Raw genomic sequence first — 18,810 nt, forward strand, 5'->3', positions numbered from 1 at the left:
GTCAGCATGAGTATCCAGGGGAAAAAAAATAATAAAAAAATAAGGCAGCCAGAATCATGAGGATGCTATTAACAGCACATACTTATGTAATAAAAAAGGTCTTTTTTCATGTCAGCATCACATGGATTTGCAGAGGAACTTGCTCACATCGCTGGTGCCTTGCTGTGGCTGATGGGTATGGTGAATTGCACTGTATCCAGAAGCATGTACACATCAAATTACTTCTGTGTCCACCAGGCTGTCCTGTTGCACGCCTTCCTGCAATGATTCTTTTATTGACTACAAACTAACTAAAATCTCTTAAATTCAGGAGCTGCTGTTTTGACTGTTGCCCTGGCACAGCGCTCAAAACACACTAGATGGGGGAGCAGACAGTAAGTTCCCAGAGTTTCAACTCTGTCTTGTCAAAGTCACTTCACTGACAGTGCCCTGGACAAAACTACTTTGAAAGCAGCTGCTTGCCTTTTTCTTTTCTCTTTTTAATTTTTTTTTTCAAGATACCCAAGTTGGCTGTGAAATGCCATCCTTAGAATGCAGAACAACTGAAAAAAACCCAAGACTGTGGGGCTTTTGCTTCCCCCAGCCTGCTATTCCTGCACATCATGAACTATAAAATAGGAAAACAACGCTGAGGAAGGCTCCTGAGTGACCCCTTGTGTCATGTTGTGACTGTCCTTGTTCCCACAATAGCTGCACTGGCCACTGAACCATGTAATTGCGTCAAGTTCACTGAAATAGGGCATTTTCACATTGTCCCAGCTTCTCAAAACAATGCAGAGTGGGTGCGGTATATAAGTATATGTGCAAACACTTATTTTATATATATGCGTACACACATGTATATGTCAGTAAGTCAATAACATAAACAACTTGATGTACATTTTTATATAAAAATTCGCACATAAACATATATATTGTTCATTTTCCCTGCACCCTCCCCTCCAGTATGCAAAGGGAATGTAAACATGCTGTTCAAAATTCAGATGCTCTCAGTTGGCTTCCCAGATGTTTGAAGTTCAATAGATTTTTTCTCTTTTTTTTTTTCATAATTTCCTCAGCTTCTTCTAGTGAAGTGCCAAACAACAATTATTCCTTTTTGCCTGCACATTGAAATTCATCTGTAGGCTCTAAACTGCCTCAAAAGTGCTTCAATTTTGCATGAGCGCTAAGCTGGGGACTGGGAAGCATTACCCACTGTTGAAGGCCCAGATCATCAGAAAGAGCATGTAAATCCTCTGAACCAGAAATAAAAAGTGCACAGATTTTCTTTGTGAATTCTCAACTGCAGCTTAAAGTAAAACATGCACCATTGGCATGTTTTTTTTCTTGGTCTTTGAAAAAAACCCTGACATCTTTTTTCCAGCCACACGTGCCTCAACCAAAAGAAGGCATGTTTGGTCTTTGACCCAAAAGCTGGAGCTGCTAAGAGCTCATACTTGTGCTTTCCTATGCAGACAACCTCTTCTTCCCACTCCCTGTAAGTAGCACCACCCTGGCAGAGAATTCCTTGGATACTGCCGCTCAGGGCTGCTTAGTGTTGGGATGGCTTGGGTCAAGATGCTTCCACTCACGTTTGTTTCTGCTCCTAGACCTTAGATTATATGAGTTCAGAAATGAGAATGCCCGTGGTTCAACATAAATATATATGCTTATAGTGAGGTTTTCTTTGGAGTCCTGCTACACCGGAGCATGATTACTACTTTTGGACCAGGAAAAAGGAAAAAAGAAAATGGTAACAACAGGCACACATTGTTACATGTGGAAGAGAACAACGCCTTTTGGAGCAATTTGTGCATATTAACAAAAAATACTGTCAACCAGAAAATAGCCTCCATTAAAAAAAGAAAAAAGGGGTGGGTTGTTTTTCCTTTGTCTCTGAACTGTTCATAGGCTGAGAACAAGCGATCCAATGCTGTTCTAAAGTGTTAAACAACAATAGTTCAAGGCTTATATAAAGCAATCAGCTGTGGAGGTTGGCTAGGGGAGGAGATAGTAAGCGCAGGGGCTATTTTGCCTTCCCCAAGGGGACAAGCCCACGGAACTATATTGCCTACCTCCACCATGCTGGCAGGGATCAGGGCACTGTGGCTTGTTTTCCACCAGTATTCAAGAACTTGGTTTTGAAATCTTCACTGTATCTTACACAATTTGGTCTTTCAGATGTTAATGGGAATAGAACAAAAAGGCCTTGTTTTCACTAAAAGAAATAGAATCCAAACAGAATGTGTGTTCTTTAATTCCAGTTCAAAGTGAAATCCCTCTGAAGACAGCCCTTTGTAATTTTTATGGAAGTCATTTAAAAAATAGTAAGGGGACTGGGATTTTAGCTTAACTCCCTACCATTAGCTGCTAATTAGGTACCCTAGCTATCCCATAGAAACCTGTGCAAACTTGGTATCGTTTTAAAAGCAAACTTGACTTTATTAGGCTATTGCCTTTGTCTGCATTAATTTGAGTTAAGAATATATCTCTTTCCTAAAGGCAAAGTTATGAAGAGATGAAAAATAGCTGGAAGCGTTTGACTTAAAAATTTAGGCTAATATTTATGGAAAATTGTCAGTAGTCTTCTTGCAGTCGTTTTGTACCACCAGCCAGCCACAGTTTACAGAAAAGCAGTATTGAGGCAAAAACTAGGTGCATGCAATCACAGTGTGAAGAATTACTGGGTGTTAAAGCTGTTTGCTCTTTTAAACTAGCTCTAGATATCTATCTGTCTATCTTTTGTGAAGGTTACAGCTACTCTATATAGAAAATAAGCTATAGGCAAGGTGTGCCGTTATGCAATCATCTCCATCCCATTTGGATGCACAGAGCACATTTTTCTCAGCAAGAACTTTAATATTTGAAGTCATTTTTCTTGTGTATAGCCTGTTTATCCATTTTTTAAACACTGAATTCAATAGCTTAAGTACTCTGTTACATTTGAGCAGAATAGCTGTCTAACTGTGAGGGATCTATTATATCTCTGCAAAAAGGTAAATATATTTCAGTTCTGACATAGCACTGATTTTATTTTTACTTTTGTAAAAAGGTTGTTTCACCAAGTAAAGTGATCAGCCTTTTGCTGTAGAAATAGATTGTTTATAGCACCTGTTATGAGTAATGAAATAAATCAGAGACATCATTGTGGACTATCAGTAAGTAAAAAGACCATCATTCTTGGCTTTGGTCACTTAAGTTTTACCATCAGAGAGTAATGTAATGACAAAAGACTGTATAATGAGAAAGCAATCTGTTTACCTTTTATTTAGTCTGCTTACTGTCATACCACTTTGGTGTATGGTTTTGGCCACTTTCATGAAGCAAAAAATATGATGCTATTTTAAGGATTTTTGGATGAAGCTTTGCATGAAATGTAAAACAGATGGAACTATGAGAATTGAAAATGTTTTCATCCTTTTGCTAAATGCTGTAGAGACAATCCAGCCCCTCCTGAAATTACTTTTTTTTTTGGTATCAGCATTCTCCTTCCACCCTCCTGTTGCATTAAAAAGTATGTATCCTTACGTCATTCAAATCTTTCCTGCCTGAGCAACATTCATAAAGTGTTCCTCCACTCTCCTTTCCTGCTTCTAATAGTCAGAAAAAGGAACTCTGAGTAAGGAAGCACAGGCTGGTGCAGACGGGCACTGATTTATTTTAAGACTGAGCAAGGCACTGCATTTCTCTCTGTGCCTAGGTTGAGGATCTGAATGGAGATGCACTGTGGATTTCTAAGTTACATGCTGTATAATTGAATTCTATGGCAGCATGTGTTCCATGGACACGCAGAGAAATTCCCCTACCCCAGAACTATTTTGCTGCTGACTCCACAAAGCCTCTTCTGTGATGTCAAGAAAAAGCATCCCTGCTCTCTGTGTCCCCACTGCACAGTGGGAAGGGAGATTCGGGGGTGCATGCAGTCAGGGGAATCTGTGCCTGTCAAAGCAGGGAGGGAGCTGACAGCACTGAATGCTGAGTTTGGGAGAGTGCTCTGGGTACTGATTTCAAGAAAGTGAACTTGTAAAGGGTTGCAAGTTACCTGCAGGAAAATGGACTGTATTTCCATACTTATTTATAGAGGCTGTGGTACATCTGCAATCTATATGCACGTATTGCAGTAATGTCTTTTTCCAGACCAGTAGGTCATAAAGTTCCATCTCCTTGAGAAATGTATTCTATGGTGTATGTGATTACTAATTAATGAAATACCTTTTGGGCAAATGAAAACACAAAAGCACATAAATTGTTTCAACTTCTACTTACAAAGAAAATATGCAGTTTTTTAGAGTTTGTAAGTGCAGTTTACTGTTGCAACTAAATAGCTCCCGTTTAGAGTTGTGCCGGATGGTCAAACACATGCTAGTATAATGCTTCCACAAAAATTGCTCTTTCATAGTATCCTGGGTTTGGCTTGGATAGGGTTAATTTTCTCCCTAGTACCCAGTATTGTTCTGTGTTTTGGTTTTAGTATGAAAATAATAGTGATAACACGCTGGTGGTTTTAGTTGTTGCTAAGTAATGCGTAGACTAAGTCAAGGACTTCTCAGCTCCCCATGCTCTGCTGGCAAGCAGGTGCGCAAGAAGCAGTGAGGGAATAGAGCTGGGACAGCTGACCTAAATTGACCGAAGGGGTATTATTCCATACCATGTGATGTCCTGCTCACTGTATAACTGAGGAGTGTGGGAGCAGTTGGCCGAGGCAGGATCACTGCTCAGGAACAGGTTGGGCATATGTCAGTCAGCAGGTGGTGAGCAATTGCGTTGTGCATCACTGCTTGTATATTCTTTTATTTCCCCCCCGCTTTTCCTTTGCTGTCCTATTAAACTGTTTTTATCTTAGCCCATGAATTCTACCTTATTTTTTTCCCCTTGGTTCTGTCTCCCATCCCACTGCAGGTGGGGAGAATGAGCAAGTGGCTGCATGGTGTTTGGTTGCCTGCCAGGTTAAACCATGGCACAAAGTCCTGAGGAATACTTTCACATATGTGGGGTATTGATATCAAATGCTGAACATTTGTGGTAGCCAAAATGCATCAAAATAATTTCTTGGCAGAATGATGCCCAGTGAGCTGTAGTTACTAACTCTGTAACCTGGACTTGCTCCAGTCTGGATAATTACGTTTGATTAATAGATGATATTCTTTTGTTTTCAGATGTTTATGGTGTTTGTTTCTTGTCTTGAGCAGTTGTATGTGGTTGCAGAAGTTAGAAGACATTTTTGTTTCCCTCTAAGAATGAGTCTGATTGGCAAATCTGTTCCAATTAAAATCACTGGAAAATTTGCCAATTACTTTGGCGAGTGCAATATGGAACCCATGAGTAATTATTGCGGTTACTAATAATCTACCATAATATCATACAATTACATTACATTTGCATACATTAAAAAAGATAACATCTCTGCCTCTGAAGACCAGATAATCTAACTCACAGTTTGTATAGTCAGCTAATAAGTTAAGCATTTGGGGACTGTGTGAATGAAGTGTATCTTTGCTTGCTTGTGTTTCTAGGATACAGCTTATAATAAAGGACCACGTATATAAGGCACAATTCCCTCTTCATATTTCCTTTTGCTCCAGAAAGAGTACTAATTTTATTTTGTTATACACCATCAGCCAGTGCTTCTGCCTGGTGCTCATTTGGCCATACACGTTAGCAGCAGTCAGACAGAGCAAGGTTCCCCCCACCCTCTGCCTCTCTCCACCCATTAATATCTCATTAGCATGCGAATACAGAAATAAATGAAGTTCTGGTTCCTTCCTACTCTTTTTCAGAGACCAAGTTTTTCAAGTCCCAGAGTTAAATTTGTTTTATTGAAATGAATAATTGTATATGCTGTGCTACTACATATGTAAAATTGTCATTCATGGAGAACTTATTTAATTTGTGGGACTGGGACATAACTGCAGACTGGTTACGCCAGATGCCTTGAGCTTTCTTGTAAGCCATCCTTTGTCCTCAACTGGACAGAAAAATATTAAGGTTAAAAGGATATCTTAAACTGGTTTATTTAGTCTATTAACAGCTAAAGGGTTTTGAACCTCTCTTTATGGAAATTCCACCAATGTAATTACTTTATCTGGTGCCAAGTTTAGCTAAGTGATATGACTGAGGCTCTGGAGCGAGTCCAGAGAAGAGCAACAAAGCTGGTGAGGGGGCTGAAGAACAGGACTTATGAGGAACGGCTGAGAGAGCTGGGGTTGTTTAACCTGGAGAAGAGGAGGCTGAGGGGAGACCTCATTGCTCTCTATAACTACCTGAAAGGAGGTTGTGGAGAGGAGGGGGCTGGCCTTTTCTCCCAAGTGACAGGGGACAGGACAAGAAGGAATGGCCTCAACTCTGCCAGGGGGGGTTCAGGCTGGATGTCAGGAAAATATTTTTCATGGAAAGGGTCATTGGGCACTGGAACAGGCTGCCCAGGGAGGTGGTTGAGTCACCTTCCCTGGAGGTGTTTAAGGGACGGGTGGACGAGGCGCTGAGGTGCATGGTTTAGTGTTTGGTAGGAATGGTTGGACTTGATGATCTGATGGGTCTCTTCCAACTTGGTGATGCTATGATTCTATGATCCTATGATTCTATGATTCTATGATAAATAGCGCCAGCCTTGGGCAAGCTCTGTGCCATCTTTTATAACTGGTTGCCCAAGACCCAGAGAGGACAGCAAATATTTTTGGTTTTATTTTTTCCTGAGATTGGTTTTTTTCGTCATACTCAAGATGTAAAGCTTCTTCTATTCCTTGTCTCTTGGGAATCCTGCAGTTATTTACTAAGATCAGAAAAGAAATGCTTGTGCAGAAAGAGCCCCGCAACCTGAGGATGCATTTTTAAGGATCTATGATTTTTTCAGTGAACAATCTTAAGAAACAATTACAGTTTATTTCAGGGAATTGCTTTAAATTACTTCAAATTACTTTGATTTGTTGCATTTTCATTTTAAAATGCCTCTCTTCACAATCTCCTTGTTGCCAGATATAGGGCAGTAATAATTAGACCCCATAGCTTCATGTATCTGTCTTCATACCCAAGATCCAGATGGGCTGCAAGGGGCTACAGGAACAGTTCTCACATTGTTGAATGCAAATCGAGTTTGGACAGAGCAAGCAAATGCTTTTTTTTCTGTCATATTCTAGTTATTCATCACGTGGAGAGCATGAGTTAGAAGTACTGTATAGATGCTCTTTATGGATTTATATGCATTAGAAAGAACCTGTCAAGCATTCTAGCTGCCCACATTTCTGTTATCTCCCTTCAGCTGTATGTGTTATTGCATTGCTTTAAAATAGGAAGATACCGACTTCTTGTGGATTGTGTCACCATCTATGTGATTATATTAATTCTGGAAATGTGCGGCTTGCTCAAGTGTTGTAAAAAAACATTCATGCTGCTCATCTTCACCTGCTGTATGGCTTAGTGGGATGAGGAACTAGACTGAAAAATTCAATATATTTCTAATAAAGAAGGTAAGCAGAAGAGATATTCTCTGTGAAAGGGTAACATTTTGTTGCTTAGCACTGTGGCACAGTAGAATTGGCCAACACCAGGTAGGTTATGTTCTGCATAAATTACTGCTGATCTCTTGATCTGTCTTGATCTAAATATGTTTAGGCAAAATATAGGGTTTCATTTCAGAAAGTGACTTCTAATTTTGCACTCAGAATTTGTGCACTCACCTGTAGTCAAACAGTTGGATAAACAGCTGCCTGAACTACAGGCGCAGCATGTCACATTATCTGGAAATACTGGGACATGGGTTGTTTGGTCTTTTATTTTTTATGACTCCAGCTACTGTTCTTTGATGTAGAAGCAGAAGCAGCTTCAACAGGGATAAGATGAAGATCTCTGTTTGAAGTCATCATACCAGGATTGTCCTGCACTTGATGCCCTTGTGAGGTGTGTAAACCACACACTCCTGAATGAAAGCAGAAAGACAGTACCATCTCCTCTGTGAAATCTCATGTACAGCAGTGTATAAGCTGCTAACAAGGCAATCGCTATCTGCGGTATCTCAGCAAGTTGTGTTTTTTGTAATCTAGCCTAGAAAGGGATTTTCCATTAGTGATTACGATAAAGTATGTTAGCAGGAGGAATGGGATTGCGAGTTGGTACAACAGGGGAAACGCATCCATTTGTGCTTACCCCAGATTCTGAAGCTGGGTGCATTTCAGCTGGTGAGATGTTTCTCCTAAATCAGTGTGGCTGTTTGTGCCAATGAACAATGCTGGGAAGGTGTGGTTGAATCAGCTTTGAATTCTAGCCATGGATCCTTTCATCACAGATGATGTTATGGTATAACCAACTGGTTTTACACATTTTGAATTCTAGGAAAATGGTTTACCCTAGAGACAAAGACAATGGTGATATTTTTTCCGTGTAATCAGAAAGAGGTGGCATCTATTTGGTTTGTAAAGAAGGTGTGGCACTCTCTGGTCATGACAAAACTGTTGGTTTTACTCAAAGATCTAAGGCCAAACTACTCTGAATAGCCTGAAACCTATCAGTATTTCCCAGCTGTCCCAAAAGACATTACCTGGAAAAGCTTATTTTTAATTAGAAAGCATCTCAGGAAGTCAGAGATAAAAAATTCTGCTGGTATGTTCAATGGGAGCTATTTATTGTATAATTTTGTATCTTCAACAGACTTTGTATCCTGAATGTTAAGACTGTTTCATAATCATTATTAACCGGTACTGTCATTATGAGCGTGCTTGCTTTAGCCCTCGGGTAACAAAGTTCGCTGCTCCATCAAGCTCTGTCGTAATCAGCCTTATTATAAAAACATAATTTTGTAAACTTCAAAGGCTCCCTGGGCTAGTGCTGTAAAAACTGGGACTGAACTGAAGTAATCTTTAGGCTAGCAGCAGTTGTACTGGGAAAATATAACCATTTTTATGCATGTAATGTACATGCTCCCTCCCCACCCTCTTCATGCTCTTCTCAACAGGACAAAAGATATCCCTCAGACCCCTTTTGGAGCCAAATTTGCTCATCAAAGTAAAACAAGTTTATAACACAGTGTTCACTGCATATCAAATGCCCATGCATGGCTTTGATTTCCATTTGTTGGAGTGCAGTTACAATATTTTGAGTATTTCATTTCAAGGAGAAAAGCTATTAAGTGTTTCCCCCAAAGTAGCTGATTATTCAATGGCTGAAGATGTCAAGGATAATGAAATAAAAAGGGAACTAGGCTGTGGTGGTCTCTAGCAGGAAGATGCATCTCATTAGAAAGCACCAGAGAAGTCTATGGTTTTTCATGCATGAATTCCTTTCTGCTGTTAAGTTGTTAACCAAGTTTTGGACGCAAACAGCATGCAGCCTCAATGACAGTGCACAACTGTGTACAAACAGTAATTAATCGTTGGCTCCCTCAATGGAGCCTCTGTGAGGCTGGAGGCAAATCAAAGGACTGGCCTGGTTTCCAGCGCTTGAGGAATGCACCATGCTGTACAATTGGGAACATTCACATTATGAATATCACCTTGTAATCTGTGTGGCAGGAGACTGAGGGGGCTCCATGGGCTCAAGTCTGTGCTCAGCAGGATCTGCCCTTTGGTGTCTGGTGATGGGGACAAACTGTGCATGCTGTGGTCCAAGGATCTTTCGGCTGAGTTTCTTGGCAGTTCTGGAAGGAAAAAGAAAATCAGCCTCGCTACACAGTGTTTGTATGTGAATTTGTATATCAAAGGCTGTTTGCGAGAGTGCGTTTTCAAAATGGCAATGGTATTTTGCACAGGCAGGCACACATTATTTTATTAATACTTTGGCATTGGCAGTAAAGACCAAATAAGCTATAAGCACTATCTCCCACCCCTAGCTAGTATCTTGGCTGGAATTAAGAGCTTTTTGACAAGACAGTGCATTTTGAAGCAGAAAAGGGTGTTGTGTCAGTATGAAACACAGTGGTTGTCATTAGAGGATCAACACATAACCAGCAACCCTTGCAGTGGTATCTGAGACACCACAATATTTCCTTGCACTTAGAAGAAACAAAACAGCTTCCCTGCAGAAAGCACTGTGTGGGAAATGTGGGTGCATATTGGTCTGCTTGGAAGTATAGAGAGTGGGTCACTGTCATTGCTCATGTTTGCGGGTGGTTGCACTGAGTTATGTTATGGAGGGAAGGGCCAGGGAGACTATCAGGCACTGCGGTGTATTGCACTGTATTATAAAATCATCTAAAAAATATCTCAGTATCTGTAAGAGTCTCCAGACTGCAGCTTACAATAACTGAGCTGCAGCACGTGTACCTATCATTACAGAGTATCAACACATTTTCTACAATGGTAAAATCCTTTTGCTTGGGCAGTTCAGTGTCAGAGTGAACACTACTTAACTCTGTGTTGCATCTGTCTAGCAAAAGGAGATTAAATCATTGATGAGAAGCTTGACATGAGTCAGCAATGCACACTCACCACCCAGAAGGCAAACCATATCCTGGGCTGCATCAAAAGAAGCATAGCCAGCCAGGTCGAGGGAGGTAATTCCACCCCTCTACTCTGCTTCTGTGAGACCTCACCTGGAGTATTGTGACTAGTTCTGGAATCCTAAATATGAGAAGGATATGAAACTGTTGGAATGGGTCCAGAGGAGGGCTACAAAGACGATAGGAGGGCTGGAGCACCTCTGCTATGAGGACACACTATGAGAGTCGGGGTTGTTCAGCCTGGAGAAGAGAAGGCTCCGAGGAGACCTTATAACAGCCTTCCAGTACAAGAAAGGGGAGGGACTGTTTACAAAGGCATGTAGTGATAGGACTAAGGGCAATGGATATAAATGAGAGGGGAAGATTTAGACTAGACATTAGGAAGAAATTATTCATGGTGAGGATGGTGCTACACTGGAACAGGATGCCTGTGAAGTTATGGATGCCCCCTTCCTGAGAGTTTTCAAGGCCAGGTTGGATGGGACCTTGAGCAGCCTGATCTAGTGGGAGGTGTCCCTGTCCATGGCAGGGGCGTTGGAACTAGATAATCTTCAAGGTCCTTTCCAAACCAAACTATTCTGTGATTCATTCTATGATTCTACAAAATACAGGAGTGCTAAGGGATTCATATGATTGAGTGACTCTCTGGTTTTATGATGTTCATATGAAAATAAAACTGGGCTGAATTGTCATTTGATGTAAATTGTCCTACAGGCATTATACAATTTATATCAGTTGAGCTGCTGTTCCTCTTATTGTTTAACATACGTGAAGTATGTGATAAAAGTCAAAATCACAGTGATTAGCTTTTCATTGACCCTCTTATTATGCAGAAAAAAGGTTGTGGTTTTTTTTCTTCTCATCCTTAGGACAGTCTGTGTGGCTGATTATATATTGGTAGAGAGCTGTAAGGTCTCACAACAATTTAGAAAGCAGACTTTTGTTCTTACACTTCTTTCTTTGTATCTGTAAGCATAACATTGACCAGCATTACTTCTACCCTGGCAGGTCTGATTGTCCGGGAGGTAAGCATTGAGATTTCCCGCCAGCAAGTTGAGGAACTGTTTGGGCCTGAAGATTACTGGTGCCAGTGCGTCGCCTGGAGCTCTGCAGGCACCACCAAGAGCCGGAAAGCCTACGTCCGCATTGCATGTGAGTGTCTTTGGTCTGCATGTTGAGTTGGTGGTGTTTAGGTAAGGGAAGGTGGAGTCTCTCCTGTTTGGGAGAGAGATTTTGTTTCTGACTAGTTAGGCTTTGTATTTTCTGAAGTTCTCAGGACATACTAAAATTAAGGCCTTCAGAAGTGTTTGTAAAAATTACTGTTTATCCTGTTTTTAAGAGCAAAATCTCATTCCTCTCCTTTTTGTGTAAAAAACGCGAAAACTTCTTGAGTACAGCAATTGTATATCTCAAGAAAAGTGTCTGAAACTAATGAGTAGGAAGATTACCAAAGAAAGCTATGAAATGAGGTGACAGCGTTCCTTTCACAGAATCTGGTCATCTGGTCCAACTCCACTGCTCAGTCAAGGCCACCTAGAGCCAGTTCCCCAGGACAGATGGCTTTTTAATATTTTCAAGGAGGGAGACCCCACTACACCTCAGGGCAACCTGTGCCAGTGCTCAATTACCCTCATAGTGAAGAAGTGTACTTTGATATTCAGAAGGAACTTCTTGCATTTCAGTTTGTTCTTACTGCCTCTTGTCCCATCACCAGAGCCTGGCTCTGTCCTCTTTACACCCTCCTTTCAGGTATATGTATGTATGGATGAGATCCTCCTGAGCCCTCTGTCCTCCAGGCTGAACAGTCCCAGTTCTTTCAGCCTTCGCTTGTAGGAGAGATGAGTCAGTCTCCTAGTCACCTTTGTGTCCTTTTGCTGGACTCTCTCCAGTATGTCCATGTCTCCCCTGTACTGAGGAGCGTATAACTGGACCCAGCACTCCAGATGTGGCCTCACCAGTGCTGAGCAGAGGTGAACAATCCCCTCCCTCGACCTGCTGACAATGCTTTGTCTGTTGCAGCCTAGGATACTATTCTCCTTCTTTGCCTCAAGGGCACATTACTAACTCATGGTGAACTTACTGTCCACCAGGACCTCCAGTTTCTTTCCTGTAAATACATATCTCTGCAAACATATAATAAAGCTCTTGTTCCTTAACAAAGAAAAAGTGTGTGGTTAGCATATCATGTAGTCAGATTGGTAATATGAGATTGAAAGGTCATCTCAACCCTAATATTACATCACTGTTATTCATGGCTACTAACCCCAGTATTTATTTTGAAACATTCCCAGCCTAAATCCCGAGAACACAGGGCAAACAGCTCCCTGAAAACAGATCTTCATTTGACTGTACAAATATTTAATACTCATTAATTTTCAAAGAGGTGCTTTTCTTTGTAATAGAGTAGTCACACTGGGGACTACCATTTCTCTTTCACATGATGAAATCCTGTTTTGTGTAATGGGAATAAAATATATCATCCAAAATTGTATCTCTTTTGCTGTTTTCACCTCAACAAAAATACATTTTGTGAGAAAAGGTCACTAGAAGCTGGTATTTCAGCATACTTATATTTCCTCCACTGTGCCTAACAATTAATAGTGAAATAAGATGATTCTTCCAGCCGAATATAGCTTTTAGCAGATGTGCTAGAGGAAAGACTCTGTCATTTAAAGCCCTCCATTTATAACTTGATTCTCCTTTTGTTCCTGTGAAAGTATTATGTGGTTAAATTCTTGAAGAGGAGTTGCCTCCTGTGTAAACATCCAGATACAAATCTCATAGGTTCAATTTAAATACCCATTTTTTAATGCTTTTAGTCCAAGTACCTGACTGGAAATAGAGGGCTTGTACTTCTGAGTACAGGACTAACCTCAAAAAATCATTTCCCCAGGGTTAAGGGGAGTTAAAATTATTGCACAGACAGTCTTCCTGCAAAATAAGAAACGCCATTACATATTTTTGTAGTGCTTTCCCATGGCAGGAAACTTTTCAAGACTTTGAGGATTTTTATTTCTATACTGAAACAAAAGAGAGCAGTTTTCTTTTTTTTCATTTAAGCAGTCTGCATTTCAGAGGGGCTTAGCAATTTGTGAACGGATTTTTTAGATTATGACTCCTAAGTTACCTCATTCAGTAGATTTTCATGTCCTGCCAATTAGCCCGTGACATTTGACCATTAAATTAACACAGTGTAGAAGTCTGAGTGTATTCCACTTGATGGTTAAATAACTTCTGTGTACTGCCATATTTATGCAGTTAGTTTCTCTATAACAAATAATCATTGTATGTATATGCAAGTTATTTTATATCACATGACATTTCTTCCCAGGTGTCCAAATTACTATTGAAGGCACTTATAACATAGAGTTTGCTTCTATTTCTTACCATATCTTGGAAAGAAAGGAATAATAAATTCAGTAATTTTTCTAAAGTCTTGGTAGGTTTTTTTAAGAACAGTATAATTAAATAAATTTTAGGAAGTTTTATGTGCCTGTGACTCAACAGTGGCTTTGTATTTTACTGAAGTTTTTAAAACCTCTTGGGCAGCTGTGACACTGGAAAATCACTTAGACTCCTTGGGATTAAGGGCTGAAGTGTTAGGCCTTCAAACTGCAGATTTTCAAACAGCAGAAAAAGCATGTTCTCTGCAAAATTGTCCATGTCTAAATTTCTAAGGTCACTCAGGACTACTTTTTAGGAATTCAGAGATATGATGTGAACTATATGCCTGCCTTTGTGATATTATTTGGTCTACAAGATCCCTATTTCAAACTGTGGACTTGAATATATTGCCACTCATATATATTCACAGCCTTGACTTCAGGGAACTGAACCTGTACTGGCAATGTAATAGTTGTTTCCTAATATGCTTTAAACACAGCTGGTGATTCTTCTAGTGGTTACACAATGTGCAGTGAGACTGGAATGCAAGGTAGGGATCATGCATTATTTATGAATCCAGAAAACGAAGGATGTCCAAAATTTAAGAGGGACAGAAGAGTCCACCACTCCAGCTCTGTCTGCAGCCATAGTTGCATGTTTGTCATCAATGCAATCTTCACTTTTAATTGGACAACAAAAGAGCACTAACACATTTGGGACAAGAAAGAGGTAAATGGAGCATGTAGAGTGCTTTAAGTTATATTTTTATTTATCTTAATACCTGGACCTGGTGATTTCATCTCAACAGGTGCAACTGTAGTGTAACTATCCATACCTAGCACATTAAGAAAAGCTCTCTCCTTCTCCCTCTCTCTCTCTTCCTTTCTTCCTCTTTATCCTTTTTCTCCTTCTCCTTCTCCTTCTCCTTCTCCTTCTCCTCTCTTTCCTTTCTCTCTTATGGCCACCAGTCTTATTCTGGAATTATTGTGTCCTCTCAAGTGCTGGAGCTGCACTCCATTAAAACAAACAAACAAAAATAGCATGCAACGTCTCTGTTCATTGAGCGTGTAATAGAATTAACTGAAAAGAAATTTGAAAGTGTGAAAAATGTGCATCCTGGAAAAGCAGCTTGTGTTTGTTTAATGCAGGGTCAGGCACGTGTCAGAAAGTACTAACAACCTAGTCAATGAAAATTCTCTGTGAAAATCAATTGCAACATCGCTTCAGCCAAGAGCTTCGCTTATTCAGGAAGGGAGTAATCTATAAATATGGAGTGATGCTGCTGCTGGTTTTCAAAGGCTGCCGATGCTAGCAATATAAACAGGAAAACAGTCTGAGTCTAAAGCGAACATCCTGAGTTGCCTAAGTGTTCAAGGTGTTTAACAGCATCTTGTCATTGACAGTCCTGGACCACGAATATGGTAGGAAATCACTCCCATCTGTGCAGGCTCTTTCTGAAAAGAAGGAGAAACAACAGGTGATAGAAATATTATTTTCAGCTTTTTTCCTGTTTTGTGGAATTCATCTTCCTGAGGCTTTAGTCTCCCCATGAGAACAGAGCTAAGCATTTCATCCTTTTAAATTAGCAAATTTGTTGGGATTAATTTTCACTTTGCCATTCTAGATATCTCAGTAACCAACAAAGTAGGGACATCTAATGTTTATCTTGGTGGAGCTGTAATATTCTGAGATACTGGCCTATGAAAGTGCTGAAATGCATTTCCTATTAATTCACACATTTCTTATTTATTCTAGGCACACCTTATCAGGAGCACTAGGAGTCACTAATATATTTTGATACAATTTTTCTGCTGAGTTAAAAAAATAATACTTCTGTGGAGAGAGGAAAGAGGGGATTTGGATAGCTTTATCTTTGGCTAAAAAAAACCCCAAGCCTAATGTAAAGTTTTGATGTGAATTTTATGTAAAAAGATGGATGTTGTTGAACAGATAAAACCTAACAGGGCAAAATTCCTGTTAAATGGTTGAATGAGGCCTGAGCTGGAAAATATATCTGGTAAAGACTAAACAATAGCTGCAGGATTTGACCTAATTTTTAGATCAGATAATAAAAGGGTGGCTAAGACAAATTGATCTGAGCCCCTGTGCATAATGCGGCCTCAGTTTTCATTTGCTCCGGTTTGGTGTTGCTGTAGCCTCACTGACTTCATGATGTTAGCCCAGGTTGAGAAAGTACAGTAAGAATGTAAGCACAAAGTCTGCTGCCTGATTTTGCATTTGTTCAAAACATATAGGAAAATTACAACTTATTCTGTGATTTCTGTTACCTGATCTTTTTTTTTGGTGTAATAAATGTGGCTATTGTCTTCCTTTCCTTTATTCATTATCTAAAATCAGGATAAAAAAAATAATTTTAAAAATCCTTTATGTAGTAAGGAAATCTGCTTGTTAATCTTTTGTGTAATTTGATATTAATTTGCTCCGTACTTATCTAAAAGCTTTTTTTGACACAGACTTTTTTTTCAAAGGAATGTAGTTAATATATGCATGTCAGATACCTTATACTGATAAGATAAATGCAGTATGGAAAAGTGGACTAGTTCACATGGTGGTTTATCTCTACTTCTAAGGTGTATGCAGTCATACAAGGAAACAGATATGGAAAAAAAATCACAGATTCTTTACTGGCACTTGGTTTTCTCACCTTTTAGTACTGGGGCCCATGCTCCATGTTATATTTCTGCAGTGCCTTTCTTCTCTCTCTTCACACACCTAATCCAAGCAATGCTGTGAGGACATGCTCCTGGAGTCACTGAAGTATTAGAGCACATTACAGTAGATAGAAAGCTGGATGGGTGTTGAGATAAGGAGAGTGAGCTGGGAAGGACTCCACTTGAAAATTTTAATAGGAAAGTATGTCCAGGACATGCAGTATTGAAAAATAACCCAAAAATTGAGGTTTGTGCACTTCAATAAGTGTGTATGAGCATTAGCAGCAAGACGACCTTAATTCCTTGTTTGTGTACTATTAAGCACATGATTTTGAGCTACAACTACTGAAGAGAGTACAGCAAATCACAGAAAGAGCAGCAAAAAGTTAAGTGAACCTTTAACGTGTTTGATACTACTATTCTGCTTTTAGCCCCTACAGCCATGTTTCTATACCACTTCCCAAGTTAGCAGGCATGACCAACTCCCAGACTTAAGGATGCTGTTCCAACAGTAATAAATCCAAATCACATTTCTGTGTAATAAAGAACTAAGACTTTATAAATTATAAAGACTATAAAAAGCTAAGACTTTATAAATTAAGATGGACTTGACTTCGCTGTTAACACTGCTTAAGGAACAAAAAGAAATCCCTGTACTGAATTCATATTAATTTAATCCCTTAGTAGGAGCCTTGAGAATATCCTACTTATGCTGTCATGCCTAAGAAATTATCGTCTTTCAGTAAAGTCTTAGTGCCTGATGGTGAAACATAGATCCAGTCAGGAAGTTAACAAAATTTTGTGTATAATTTGGTAGCGAGGAGAGAGCTCTGTAAGACAGATTACAGTATCAGAAGAGCAAGAACAAAATACCAGATTTATAATAACTGGTTTATGTTTTAGTGTTTCAGTGTGTTGTAAATTCAATTCTACATATAAATTACAACGTTCACTTGATGTTTATAATATATGTTTAGTACATCAAATAGGCACCTACTCAGGTTAGGTCACTTGAATTTTATGTTTAGATTTATTTGAAAAACAAGAACTTTGGATTCCATTTTCAGTCACTAAGCAAGATAAAATAATGGAGTAAGTTTATATATTAGTTTGCAGGTTAAGCTTACAAAGAAAAATAAGAAATACAGACTATCAAGTAAAAATTTAAGAGGAGAAGAACAATGTGATCAATGTACACCTGGGAACCCATCTGCTCAGTGAATTCTCAATAAAGTTTGCTTGCTTTTATTTTTTATGGTTGTATCAATACCAAATTTGTTGAGTGGGTGATTCTTCATTGTAACTGTGTCCCATGCGGAAGCTGTGTTGTAAAAGGATGTTTTGCCTTACCAGCACTTGGCTGAACTATCTTAGAGCTGAAGAGAGAAGGGGGAAAAAATGGGTTTCCTGCAGCTGTGCAGGCAGTGGGTTTCCAAGGAGTCCTCAGGGTGCAGCGTTATCCCCAGTTGGCTAAAGATGCCATCAGCAGAATGAGGGGGTGGCAGGTGTGCACTTCTCATTTGCTCAGGATTTAAATATGTAGAAAATAAGAGAGAAGGTTCTGTGCTTAGGCCAAGTGTATGTGGACCTGTTCCGGCATGAGTTGAGTGGCGCAAAGCAGGTGATTGCGTCCAGCCCCACTGGCAAGGCCAGAAGTGCTGGAGAGCTGTTACCTGTCCTTCCCCCACCTGATACGGTGAGGGGCAGGCACAGAGAGTTTTAAAATCTCTGTGAAGGCCTGCAACACTCTCTGTGCAACTCTGTTTTGTCTGTGTTTCTCTGTTTGTCTGTTTGTCTTGTCTCTTGTCTGTTTTTCTGTTTGTCCCTGTCTGCAACTCTCTCTCTGTTTTGTCTGTGTGTCTCTGTCTTGTCTCTCTGTTGTTTGTCCCACTGTCTGTCTTGTCTCGTGTTTGTGTGTTGTGTGTGGAAACCCACCATGTTCTGGAGCCGCTGCACAAAGAAACATGTGCTGCTACAAGTGGAGCTCCTAAGGCAGTGACTGTCTCTCATCTCTTGCAATTATTTGTCCCCTACAACTCTTTTATCCTTGCCTGTTGTTTCTCGAGTTCTCTTTGCAACATGTGCAGCTGCAGCAGTAAGTAGCAGGCGGTTTTTGTTTGATTTTGGGTTTGACTCCAGGAAACATTAGGGCTCTGGGTGCTGTTCAGGCTCAGTTAAGCAGGTTGTTAGTGTTGCGAAGCGTTGCCACTGACAGGCTGTTTCGGTCACTTTGGGGGCTGGAGTTTTTCCTGTCTGTGCTCTGTCCCCTGCCGCTTGTTTGATGATTTGAATCCAGTGTAATCATTTGAACCCAGTGTTTCAAGGGCATGCATCTTATTTAGTAAAAGA

The 18,810-nt window shown here is 40.0% G+C and overlaps 1 protein-coding gene across 2 annotated transcripts in view; it reads left to right on the plus strand.

The window, feature by feature from the left end:
• Positions 1-18,810, plus strand: part of UNC5C (unc-5 netrin receptor C) — a 261,148-nt gene that overhangs the window by 171,469 nt on the left and 70,869 nt on the right. For both annotated transcript variants that reach the window (XM_069855594.1, XM_069855595.1), the window contains exon 3: positions 11,414-11,557. In XM_069855594.1, coding sequence (XP_069711695.1) covers positions 11,414-11,557 — 144 coding nt within the window. The remainder of the gene's footprint in view (positions 1-11,413; positions 11,558-18,810) is intronic.

Source organism: Phaenicophaeus curvirostris, chromosome 4 (assembly GCF_032191515.1).
Source record: "Phaenicophaeus curvirostris isolate KB17595 chromosome 4, BPBGC_Pcur_1.0, whole genome shotgun sequence".
In the NCBI taxonomy this organism is placed as follows: Eukaryota; Metazoa; Chordata; class Aves; order Cuculiformes; family Cuculidae; genus Phaenicophaeus; species Phaenicophaeus curvirostris.